Source organism: Vombatus ursinus, unplaced genomic scaffold, assembly GCF_900497805.2.
Source record: "Vombatus ursinus unplaced genomic scaffold, bare-nosed wombat genome assembly UNPS02014786.1, whole genome shotgun sequence".
Lineage (NCBI taxonomy): Eukaryota > Metazoa > Chordata > Mammalia > Diprotodontia > Vombatidae > Vombatus > Vombatus ursinus.
In genome coordinates, this window is record NW_020954564.1 from 5685817 (window position 1) to 5699099 (window position 13283).

The 13283-nt window shown below is 38.0% G+C and overlaps 1 protein-coding gene across 1 annotated transcript; it reads left to right on the plus strand.

Moving 5' to 3' along the window:
- The first annotated feature begins 2434 nt into the window (after positions 1–2434).
- LOC114047389 (toll-like receptor 4) lies at positions 2435–12875 on the plus strand. The gene is made up of 3 exons (XM_027868221.1): positions 2435–2704; positions 7586–7752; positions 10409–12875. Exons 1-3 carry the CDS (start codon positions 2618–2620, stop codon positions 12651–12653), a joined length of 2499 nt encoding a protein of 832 aa, XP_027724022.1. The 5' UTR covers positions 2435–2617; the 3' UTR covers positions 12654–12875.
- The last annotated feature ends 408 nt before the right edge of the window (positions 12876–13283 follow it).

Here is a 13283-nt window from a genome sequence, read left to right on the forward strand (position 1 = left end):
GCGATGTCAGTAGTCCATATCTTTAGACTCCTAAGCCAATCAGGTCTCAAGAATGGTTTCAATATCCTTTAGGGTCTAACTAGCCTGATGTGATATATTTTGCCCATATTCTCTCCTAATTTCATCACATGAGGTCCACCCAGGAGCTTTCCTTAAATTCATTTAACATCCTCTGGGTATCAATAGTGTATTAAAACTGCCCATGGTCTCTTATTCTTGTTATGTGACCATTACATCAAAGTTTAAAATATCATAAATTAATTACTTTAGTTAGATCTTATAACATCACTTTTCCTTAGCAATTCTTTGTTTGCATTATGTTGAAGCCTGCTCATACCCAATATATGCCTCTCTATTGCCCCTTGGGTAACCTACAATTTCAGTTCCTCAGTGATTGGGGTGTTCTATGACTCAGCCTATAAGAGATAATTATTCAGCATGCCAGAAACAGGAATCTAGACACCTCCTAGTACCCTTCGGAATTTAAGAATATGAGTTGGTAAGGTCTTCTGTACTCCCAAGATAAAGGCACAGGATAAGTATTGCTACATTATTGTTAGTAATTATTCCAGGATCTTTGAACTTGGTTCTGATATAACCTCAAAGTGACCTTCACATAAATTGAAAAGTGTGTACCTCTGTGCAGTGGGGGAGATGATTCCCCTCCCTCTTAGAACATTCAAATCACCTTTGCATTGCATTTTCTTCTTGTCCGTGTGCTGACTAGTTAATTGAGATGTTAAGGCCCCTAATAGCATTGAGTGGCAATTTTAAACCAGATTTCTCCATGGACCTGAAAGAGAGCAGCATTTGTGAGATGAGGCTGATCCAATTAACTGGGTGAAAACTCAGCAATACATCAGAGATGATGATTTTTTTATGATAGCTTGAACCTTGATATGTTATCTCTAGTATTAAATAGCCATCCACTGTTTAAATGATATTTTTGTATGTACAAGGCTTTTTTTTTATCCAGTGTCTAAATGTCATGGAGAGGGGTGGATTATAATTTTGATAGCTGAAATGAAATGCAAGAGGGTCTTTAGACATTAGTCATTTGACACTGTTTGTTCTTGCAGATGATTTAAAAAGGCTTAACCCTGATCTTTAAATGTTCCATTGGTTTGTAACCACTTCAATGTGATTTCATGGCAGATTGCCCTCCATCCTGTTCACTCTTTTTCATTTCTGTCTTGGGGTTGGCAAGGCTTAAGTACTTGTTCAGGTTTGCATTTTTGGTTGTTTGTTTGTTTTGTTTTTGTTTTTTCTGAGAAGGTGAAAATGTCATTTCTCTTCATTCTTTCATTCATTCTGTAAGTTTGAATTGATTGCCACTTTTCCTTCAGAAACTTACAAACTAGTAGTTATTGATTAGAATAGAAAACACTAGATATTAAAGCTGAAAGCCATGGCTTAGATTTTAGTCATGACCTTCTTTTCCTGCTTTCTTTAGAACACAGCACGTTTAGACAGAGAACATTAGAGCTAGAAGGAATCTAAAGGCATAAAATACCAGAACATAGAAAGGTAGAGTTAGAAGGAACCTTAACACATAAAATGTTAAAACATACAGGAATTTTAGGATATGTGGGACATTGATATTGAACAAGATGTTAGAGCTAAAAAGGAGTTCAGAGTTCATTTAGTCAAGCCTCCTTTCATTTTAACGATGAGGAAACTAAAGTTTGCCTCCCCATGAATAACTAATTACTAGAGGAGATAAAACTGTTTATTCCCATTTTTCTATCCCTTAGGATAACTTGCCTATAAGTGGTTTAATATCAGGCAGAGTCATGGGGACACCAGATTATGTATAATTAATCAGTGGGCTGAACTGCTCCTGAATGATTGAGAGTCAAATCAATTACTATTATCATCATCCATGATTATCTTCATTATATCACTAGGAATTATCAACTGGGGTAGCTAGGTGGTACACTAGATTGAGCACTGGGCCTGGAGTCAGGAAGATCTGAGTTCAAATCCAGCCTCAGACTACTAGCTCTGTGACCTTGGGCAAGTCACTTAATCCCTATTTGCTTCAGTTCCTCATTCATAAAATGGAGACACACTGGAGAAGGAAATGATAAACCACTCTAGTATTTTTTTCCAAGAAAACTCTGTGGACAAAGTCCACGGGGTTACATAAAGTTGGACACACTTGACTGAATAACTGAACAGTAACAACAAACATGAACTAGAAAACTGGACTCACAATAGCCAGTGGTTCCCAAGAATGTTCCCAACAATGTTGTTGCCCAGTACTTTCCCCAAGTTCACCAAGACAAGAGGATATCAGATAATTTCCTGGGATAAGAGCCAGCTTCCTCTTGAAGCTCTCTAAAACACTGGCACACAAACTTAAAAAAAAAAAAAATCTGCTTCTAACATCCTCTCCCTCCCAAAGAAGATAAATACTTGAGAAACAAGGTCCTGAAATGCTAATGTGGTGACTCTCACTTCCTCTCTACTCCTTACCCTGCTCCAGTTTGCATACTTACTGCAGTGGGGCACCCAGTCTGAGGAAGAAAGCTCTGTTTTAAGAGTGGTTCCTTCCCAAGAGAATTCATGTTGCAATGTGTTCATATTGCTGTCTCACCTCCCAGAAAATGCCAGGATGGTCCCTTGGACGGCCATGGCTCTGATTACAGCCACAACCTTCTTTTCCTGTCTGGACCCTGGGAGTTGTCATTCCTGCCTAGAGGTAGGTGTTAGAGGATTCTGTACTATTATGTGTTACCCTGCCCCCTCTCTTGTGGCTTCTCTATTGTCTCATCTCAGAAAAAAAAATTGTTTTTTGAAAAACTGTTTAAAACTTTCCAGTGTGGGCACCAAACAGGTGTTTGACATTGGGTAAGAACCTTCTCTCTCTAAGCGTCAGTTTCCTCAACTATAAGATGAAGGAGTTGGAATAAATGATCTCTAAGGTCCTTTTAAATTTTAACATTCTATGTTCTAAGCTTCCTGCTATACCTAAAGCTCTATGAACTTTGATCTAGTTTACTTTACTTTACAAAACAAAACAAAACAAACAAACAAAAAAAAAACCAGGGACTTCACAATGTCACAAACATACAGAAGAAAAAAAAAATATCTTAACCTTGTTAGTGGGGCTGGCAGCCTGAATCTAGATTTGCCCAGGGTGCTAAAAGTTAGCAACCTAGGCTTTGTCTGATTGATGGACTCTCAGCCCCATAGGAATCTCAGTAGAAACTCTTAAGAGTTGGAGGAAAGTGCTTTGTCTTCAGAGTTCTGTTGGATTTTTTTTTCTCCTAGGGGTTTGCTCTTTTAAACTAGAACCACCTCTCTCAGTGGGGGGCGGTGCAGAGAGGGGGGCATCTCAGTCACCCTGATCTATATTTTGCCACTGGACCCAAATTGTTCTGGAGAGGAATATGAGTATGGTGACTTTGCACAACCTCCCTCATTTAAATCCAATTCACTTGCAAGTCATGGCATCATCTACCTGATGTTATTGTCCTCTTCAAGAATGAAGGACAAACAATACCTGTGTCAGTTGTGTTTGTCACAAGTTTAACATAAATATATTTTGCTATCTATGCCAAGAGGTCCTTTTGTGACCCTTGCTGCTAGGCTACATAGATTGTATGAAGTAAAGCCCAGACTCAAACCTGTAATTCTCCCCCTGTCTCTAGCTGTGTCTCACAGATAAACCAACCAGTTTAAACATAAGACATTTCAGTTGATCCAATGGCCATTTTGTTTTAAATAAAATACCCAAGAGCTGGTTTGACAAAATAATCTGGTTTATGAGTCATGCTTACTTTTATTTTCTGTCCACTGGCTTAACAGGTCACTTTGGAATCATATGCCAAGACTACATTCCTCTCCAAGGGGTGGTGCTGGGTCCTGGTGCTGTGCCTAGAATCTTTTTATGTCAAAACTGAGCGAGGCCTTAAGAAACAGAATGTTAGAACACTCATTTTGAGATTTAGGGGAGAGATCTTTGACTGATCTTGGCTGTTAACCTTTTCTAATAGATTAGTTTATAGAATGGTTAGCTTAAGAAGGATAACAAGTTTCTCAAAGCTTTATAGAGTTTTACAGCAGAAAAGAGGGATGATAAATTAAAAAGGGGGAAAAAAGATGTTGCTCAGATGCTGAATTCTTCCTGCTGAAATTCTCCTCCTCTCCCCCCCCCCAAAAAAAATTGCTGGCAGCCAAGTTTCAGACAAGAAGATTAATTGAAACATCTGCTTGGAGCATTCAAGTTTCTGTCATTTCTAAGTGAAAGTTAGTATGGAAGCCCATGGAACATTTGGACTTTCTCCTTGTGGTGGATTATTTGGGTTTCTACAAGAAGAAGGTATAAAAACAGGAGGGAAATATAGGCGAAAGAGATCATAACATCCAGTGTCTGGCATTCTGGGAATTTTTCCTGGCCTTTTTCAAAGCTATCACCATGAAGATTTCTCCTCAGAAAGGAATGGATTCTAGCTTTAGATTCCAGCTGAGGGCATCACACAGAAACCTGGGAGCCAAGATCACCAGGGACATAGCAAATGATTAGAGCAGATAAACATTTTCTGTGTATGTGCATCTGGCCATGGATTTTTTTTTTCTTTTATGAACATTGGGGCCAAGAAGAGACAAGTGGGAATGATATTATTAAATTTTCACTATTTTGTATCCTAAAGTGCTAGGAAATATGTTTAGACAAAAGTCAATACAAAGGAATAATTTTGCAAGAAAGAATAGGGCTCATAGAATTGATTGTTTTTTTCTCTTAATAAACAACAAATTTATTTGCTGATCACATATTTAATATCTGGGGTTTGCTTGTTCCCTAGAAAGTACTCTGATTATATTACTAGGGTCAAAAAGTAAAAGGGACCCCATGCACTGTTCCTCAGTGTCTGCTAAAGGTCTACTCTTTCTCTGTATATCCTAATTGACCCCTTCGGGATACAGGTATACTTTGGGCTGTTCAACAAATATGCTTTTGAAAAGTTTTTAAAAGCAAAATCTCTGATTTTAGTCCAACTCTCTGATTGACACAGTCTGTATAAGTAGATATAGGTTCTTATGGAAACAATGTTGGTGTTAGGATAAATAAAACTACAGTAAGTCCTTTTTTCTCAAAAAAATTCATTTTTATCAAAAAATTCATTACATATTACAAAAAATCATATTTTATGGTAAAATATTAGTAACACTTACTGAATATTAATGCAAATTGGTAAAAAAGAAGCCTACATTCATCTACCACATTACTGCTTTACCATGCTTGATGCATATCCAGCAACTATCCAGTGAAGTTATAAGTAGTGTAAGATAGGGTGTAGCTGGTGTAAATAGTATTATTCCCATTTAACAGATGGTGAAATAGACTCAGAGGGCAGAAGTAACTTCCCCCAAATCAGAGGTAATCAATTGAATTGGGATTCAAACTTGGGTCATCTGACTCTGTGTCCACTGAATGTCACTGTGGCTTTGCCTAGGATTGTTTCTTCTAGGCACCATAGTTTAAAGGTTGAAAAGAAAAACAAAAACACAGTAGCTCATAGGATTTATAGTTGGAATGACCTCTGAAGAAAATCTAGTCCCACTTCCTTCATTTTACAATGGAAGAAACAGGTCCAGAGAAGAAAACTGACTTTTATACATTCATAGAGTTATTAAGTGGGAAACTAGGATTTGAACTGAGGTTCTCAGTCTCCAAAGGTAGAACTCTTTAGACTATTCTGCCCTTCTTCCAAAGTCCCTTCAGCTTCTCTAAAGACCCCTCTCTGATTTTCTAAGAAGGGAAAACAAGCAATTTCCTCTGGTTTGTCCAACGCTGTTGCCTAGTATCTGGGAGATATTATTGCTGTTTAATAATAACAACAAAAATAGATAACAATAAAAAACATTGCTACAGTTTGTTCTGGTTTATTTGCCAGCACTATTTCATACAATCCTTCTATCAACCCTGAAAAGTAGATAATGTTGCTATTATACAGGGAATTTTATTACCTTCATTTGACATTTGGGAAACCGAGTCTCAGAGCTGAAGGTCATATAGTTAGCAAGTGGAAGCATAAGAGCTCAGACCCAAATCCTCTGTTTGTAGAATCCATTGCTATTTCCACTATTCCATATCTCTCCCTTTCAAAAACTCTAGGTTGATCAGGATCAAAGGAGAAGGAAATGTTGTGCCACAGTGGAGGAAATATTTCAGATTGTAATAGAGCAAGAAGCAAGGGGATATATAGTACACATCCAGAAATGAACACAGAATTGAAATTGTGGTCAAGAAAACCATTTAATAGTTGCACATAAATGACAATGATTCCGAAGGCAGTAGATTATGGAGCAATGGGACAGTGCATTTCCAGAAATTTAAGCAACAAGTGGAGAGATCATATAATTCCAGAGCTTGCTGGAATCATATAAAATTAAATATTGGAGCTGGATGCTACCATAGAAAGTATTACCCATATCACAGAATGTTGGAGTTATGCAGAATCTTAGTACAATGAATTTTAGAGATGAAAAAGAGATCTTAGGTATCATCTAATTCATTCCTATTCTATTTAAGAGAGAAGAAAATTGAGGCCTAGAAAATGTCTTACACAAGGTCACATAGTGAGTTAATAGTGTCAGAGCTGAAACTAGATAAAGCCCAGCCCAGGCCAAGACTCCTTCCATTTTACCAGGATAATGATCAAAATAAAGGTCAAAGGCCATGATCTCTATCCCGCAGTAGAGTTTCATTTATAGAACATAGACTGTAAAATAAAATGGTAGGCATCTAATGTAAATATAAATATTAGTAGCAGTACTACAACCAATAAAAAATCCTCCCATTTATGTAATGATTTAAAATAACATTTTTGAGGCATTTATTCCAAGTATTACCATCCTCAATTAACAAAGAAAAAAGTGAGGCCCCAAAATATGAAGTGATTTATTTCAGGTCACAGAGCTTCTCTGCTGGAGAGTCAAGAACAAAATTCATGTCTCTTCGCTTACAGCTTTATGCTTGACACATAGAGTCTATTCATAATGAAAAAAAATTACATATGGCCTTAATATTAGATGTGAATGTTAGGAAAAGGATCTTTCCAATTTTAAACGTCTTAGGCTCTTTAAGAGATACCATGGTTTAGTGGAAAGGATGCTAAATTTGATGAGAAAATATCAAGATTTGAAACCAGGTACTGCCGCTTATGAAATGTCTGACCTTGAGGATGCCATTTGATCTTTTTGAGCTTCAGTTTTCTTATTGGTAAAATGAGGGAAATAATTTTTGCATCACTCACCACCCAAGGATGTTAAGAAGAAAGTGCTTTAAAAATGTTCATTAAAAAAATGAAGTAAAAAAATAGTTCCAACTTTTCATTTAGATCCTGAAATGAAGACAATCATAAGCTAGTTACAAGTATCTAGATGAGTTTATGGACATTCAATTTAATATTTGCCACCTAACCCTAGCTGGGTATGTCATAGGTAATAGAAGATGGCACCAGGTATTTAACATCCTCTGGTTCAGGTTTGGCTGAGTGGGTATAAGGAAAGCAGTAAGGGTAAACATGATTGTTCCATATAACGAGCATCAGTGGTTTATCTGTGAATAATACAGGTTTTTCCAAGCATCGAATACCAATGTTCAGACCGAAATTTCTCTGAAGTCCCAATGGATATACCTTCATCCACCCAGAATTTGGATCTGAGCTTCAATCCACTGAGGTCTTTGGCTCCAAGAAGTTTTTCCAGGATCACTGGACTAATAATACTTGACTTGTCCAGGTAATGAGTTCTTATTTATTCTCATTGCTTCTAGAGACCATTCTTTGCAGTGAGACTTCCAAATCCTAACTAAAACTTATTAATTGATTAAGGTTCATTCTCTTCCTTCCTTCCTTCCTTCTTCCTCCCTTCCATCCTTCCTTCACTACTTTCTTTCTTTTTCTCTCTCTTTTTTTTCTTTCTTTCTTTCATAATAGAGGCAACTATGGTATGGTAGAAAGAGCTACAGAGTTAAAAAATAGAGGGTTGAATCTTGACTTTGCTACTTACTCTTCATATGATCATGAACAAGTCATTTAGCCTCCTGATCTTAGTTTCCTCATCTGCAAAATTAGCGAATAGGACTGGATGGTTTGCAAATTCCTTCTGACTTAAAGACTATGTATCTTTTCTGCCCCAGGCCCTGTGAGGAACAGAAAGATGAAAGAAATTCCTTTCTCTCAGAACATTTTATTCTACTTGGATGATAAAATGTGCAGAAAAATAAATATAATAAAAAAGAATATGCTAATAAATAGTGTGAATAGGAAGATATAACTTTCTGTTGAACTGAGCATTGAAGGATGGGCATAACTTTACAGTAAAGACTATTATTAATAATTAATAATGTTAATACTGTGATTATGATGATATGATTTTCATCTTCCTATATTGCTTCTAAGCTTGCAAAGTACTTTCTTGATATCACCCCCTGGGAAGCAAATAGTACAAAATATTTTCCCCATTTTGCAGATGAAGAAATTGATTAAGAGGTTAAATGACTTATCCAAGATCATATAGTTAGTAAGTGTCTGATTCAGGATTCAAATAGGGCAGCAAGAGGAGAAGAGGGAATTCTTCTAGGTGATGAGAGTAGAGTGAGTTAAGAAGCTACAAGTCAAGTTCAGGGAATATCAGGTGGGCTTGAGTGAAGAGGTTGTGTAAGGGAGTAGTGTAAGATATAGTTTACATTCTGAGAGACCTTTATGGTTTATAATGTGCTCTTCATATAATAAACCATTGAGTATTATTAACTTGATTTTACAGATTAGGAAACTGATGCTAAGAGGGATGAAATGACTTGTCAATAGAATCACTCAGTATTGCAGACAAATTTGTATCCAAGTCTCCTTGGATATTCTTTAGAGATCATCTAACATAGTTTCCTCATTTTACACAGATGGGAAATGAGGATCATAGAAGTATAGTGATTTGTCAAAGTTTAAACAAGAAGATGGTGGCAGAGACAGAATGCAAATCGAGCTTCTCTTGGCTGTCAGTCCAATATTCCTACTGCTATGCCATTTTATAATTTGGAGAATGATTGGGAAGTGCATTGGAAAACAATCTAAGGAAGTTGTATTTTACTGCTCCATTTTCTTAAGCAAGAGGCTTTATATTTTGTTGAGAACCTGGCCATAAACTACGTATAGGCTCTTTGAGGCGGGGGAAACTTTAAATCGAAGTATGTCAGAATTGAAAGGACCTCAGAATTCAGAATACTGGTATTACCAGTAATAACAATTAGCACTTTAAGCTTTGTGAAGTTCCTTACAAATGTTATCACACTTAATCCTCAAAACAACCCTAGAAAGTAGGTGCTACCATCATCCCCATTTTACAGATGAAGGATTTGAATTAGACAGAAATTAAGTAATTTACTCAGGTCACAAATCTATTAAGCATCTGAGGATGGATTTGAATGCAGGTGTCCCTGAGTCCAGGTTCAATGCTCTATCCACTGTACTACCAAGCCACCAGCCAGTGGAAGGTAACTTAGAACCTTGAATATCAAAGCTAAAAAAGACCTTAAAACTCAGAATGACAGGGCTGGAAAGGACCTTAGAATTTGAATGCTTTTATGAATGACTTTGAGGATCATCTAAAATTTCTCATTATACAGAGGAAGAGACTTAGGACACAACAAAGTGAAGTAATTTTACCCAGGGTCACTCTAGCAAAGTTAGTAACAAAGTTGGAAAAATTGAAAGTCAGGCCTCTTAATTCCTAATTCAATTTCACTTTCAATTGCAAAATGTTGCCTCTGGAAAAAAATAAAATAAAAACAAAAAAGAAAATATTGCCTCTCTCTAGTGGTAAATAAGTATCTGTTGCCTGATTCATTTAACTTGCCAAGTTTGCCAATATCATTGTCTACATACTTCTTGAAGGAGAGGGTTGAATGGCCAAGCTGTTTTGTTTTGAATTATATATATATATATATATATGAATATATGAATTATGTATAGTATTTTCATGGAAATCACACACAGTCTTATTCACTGCTGTGTGTCTATGGCCTGGAAGAAGAAGATTCACATTTATCTCTGTTTCCTGACCAAAGTCATCAATCACCAGCCATTCCATGTCCCAGCTTCTATTACCACAACACTGAATTCTGTTTAGACCTCAAGTGACATTTTTTCTGCTGAGTTTTCTCTCTCTGTATGCCTGGTGTGATAATTGTGTGTTTGTCTGTACTGCTAGTGTGATAATACTGTGGCTCCACATGCATCTGATTTAATAATGCCATGCCAACAATATCTGCCTGTTTGATCTCTCTCTTGGGGCACATTCACCTGTTGTATGACATCTGTATGGGCAGCTGGGTTGGTAGGATTCTGTCCTGGAATTTTCCTCAATGCAAACAATGTCTCTATACCCCTCTTCTTTGTAGATGTGATATTCAAAAGATTGAAGATGACACTTATCAGGGCCTGTATAATCTCTCCACTTTGATCCTGACGGGAAACCCAATCCAGAGTCTGGGTCTCAGAGCCTTCTATGGCCTGCCAAAGTTACAGAAGCTGGTTGTTGTAGAAACAAATCTTGTGTCCCTGGAGGACTTTCCCATTGGACACCTCATGACCCTGCAAGAGCTATATCTGGGACATAATTTCATCAGTTCTCTCCAGTTACCCAGTTATTTGGCCAGCTTCAGCTCCCTGCAGCATCTGGACCTTCACTTGAATCAGATAAAAAATATTTCTGATGGAGATTTAGAGCCAATAAAACTGAATCCAAATCTCACCCTAGACCTTTCCCTGAATCCTATTCAATATATCCAACCGGGTATCTTGAAGGGGTTTTACTTATCGGGACTAATTCTGAGAGGAAGTTTTCACAGCTCGACAATCATGGATGCTTGTCTTAAGGGAATGACTGGCTTACAAGTTGATAAGCTGGTCCTTGGAGACTACAAAAATGAAATCCACTTGGACAGCTTTGAAAGCAATATCCTAGATGGGTTGTGTGAGGTGGACATTGGTGAATTTTGGATGGTCGCCCCCTCTGAATTCCCTGCTGATAGTAATGGATTTTTCAAATGTTTAGTCAATGTTTCTATTTTCCATCTAGTTATGGCTCCTGTAGTGGAACTGACTAACCTACCAACATTTCCTAAACTGTTCTCCTTGGTATTAACTGACTGCAACTTTGACATACTGCCTATCTTGCCACCTACCTCTTTCCCCTCCCTTAAAGAACTCCGGGTTACTCGCCACAGAGATCTCACCACTTTGTCTAATTTGGAATTTCCCAATCTGGAGCTTCTGGACCTCAGCCAAAATGCTCTGAATGTTTTGTCCTGTTGTTCCAATAAGACATTTGATGCACCCAAGCTGAAATATTTGAACCTGAGTTATAATGCCCACATCAGTTTGGCTAAGAACTTCATGGGTCTTGAGGACCTAGAATCTCTGGACCTTCAGCATTGCCAACTGAAAGGTCAGAATGATTTCCCTGTCTTTTTCTCACTCACAAATCTTCAGTACCTGGATATTTCCTACACAAACACTCGTGTCAAATCAAAACACATTTTCACAGGTTTGAACAATCTCAGACATCTGAAAATGGCTGGCAACTCTTTTCAGGACAACATCTTACATGACATCTTCAAGAACCTGAGTGAGCTTGTCTCACTAAATATTTCCTACTGTCACTTAGAACGAGTACTCCAAGGAGCCATGGAGTCCCTCCACCAACTCCAGGTGTTGGATATTAGCCATAACAACCTCCAGACTTTTGATCCACTCATATGTATGCCTCTTTGGAACCTCCAAGTCCTGAACTGCAGTTACAACAGCATCACAGCCCTGGATGGACAGAATCTACAGGCACTGTCAGGGACCCTAGTTTCTATTGATCTTTCTGGAAACCCCTTTGACTGTGTCTGTGACCATCAAATCTTCTTTCAATGGGTCAAAGAGCATATACAACTCTTGAATGGATCTAACCCAATAACTTGCCAGACCCCTTCTCATACGAAAGATGTCTCTGTGCTGTTATTTGACAATTTAACCTGTCAGATGAAAAAGACCATCATTGCTATGTCTGTTTTGGGCATAATGGTGGTATTTTTGGTACTGGCCTTGGTCTATAAGTTCTATTTCCACCTGATGCTGCTTGCTGGCTGCAAAAAAATTGGTGGAGGGGAAAGCACTTATGATGCCTTTGTTATCTATTCCAGTCAAGATGAGGAGTGGGTAAGGAAGGAATTGGTGAAAAACCTTGAAGAGGGTGTTCCCTCATTCCAACTCTGCCTCCACTACCGAGACTTTATCCCTGGTGTGGCTATTGCTGCCAACATTATCCAGGAAGGTTTCCATAAGAGTCGGAAGGTCATTGTTGTGATCTCCAAGCACTTTATCCAGAGCCGCTGGTGCAAGTTCGAGTATGAAATTGCCCAGACGTGGCAGTTTCTGAGTAGCCAGGCAGGTATCATCTTCATCATGCTACAGAAAGTGGAGAAGTCACTGCTACGGCAACAGGTGGAACTCTATCGGCTACTACGTCGAAACACCTACCTGGAATGGGAGGACACTAGTCTGGGCAGACATGTGTTCTGGAGAAGGCTGAGAAAAGCATTGCTAGATGGCAGAACAAAGAGTCATAAAGAAGTAGCTGAACAGGAGACCAGGTAGCTAGAGTTACCCACTTACAGCTGAAAGGAAAAGAAAGAAGCATAGGCCATTTTCTTTCTCATAAATGTATCTATATCTTGCCTTCCATTACTATAATTCAATGTGACACTGAGTTTCATAGATGTTAGAGTAGGAAGGGACAATGGACACTATGTAGTTCAACCCTTCCTTTTTGCAGATGAAAAAAAAAAAACAAGACCAAGTTTGTATTTTAAATACAAGTATTCCAAACAATCCAAGATATTTAATATTGAGATGGAAGTTTCTTGTTGTTTAGTCACTTTTCAGTCATATCTGACTCTTTGTGACCCCATTTAGGATTTCCTTGGCCAAGATGCTGGAGTAGTTTGCCAATTCCCTCTCGAGCTCATTTTACAGATGAGGAAACTGAGGCAAATGGGGTTAAGTGAATCACCCAGGATCACACAGCTAGTGTCTGAGGCCAGATTTGAACTTGGGTTTCCCTAACTCTAGGACCAGCACTCTATTCACTGTGACACATGAGAAATTAATTAGGAAACAGATAGATCTGGCTTCTGGCATCAGCTCTGCCAAAAACTAACTTGAGTTTTTGACCATGCCATTTCTCTTCTATGAATTTGTTAACTCTTTTTTAAAATGAGGTTTTTT

Excerpts from the sequence above, each read along its gene's own strand:
- LOC114047389 (XM_027868221.1), top strand. The coding sequence starts at position 2,618 with ATGGTCCCTTGGACGGCCATGGCTCTGATTACAGCCACAACCTTCTTT. Across the intron at positions 2,705-7,585 it reads GTTGTCATTCCTGCCTAGAG|GTTTTTCCAAGCATCGAATA; the intron begins GTAGGTGTTAGA and ends TGAATAATACAG. Across the intron at positions 7,753-10,408 it reads ATAATACTTGACTTGTCCAG|ATGTGATATTCAAAAGATTG; the intron begins GTAATGAGTTCT and ends TCTTCTTTGTAG.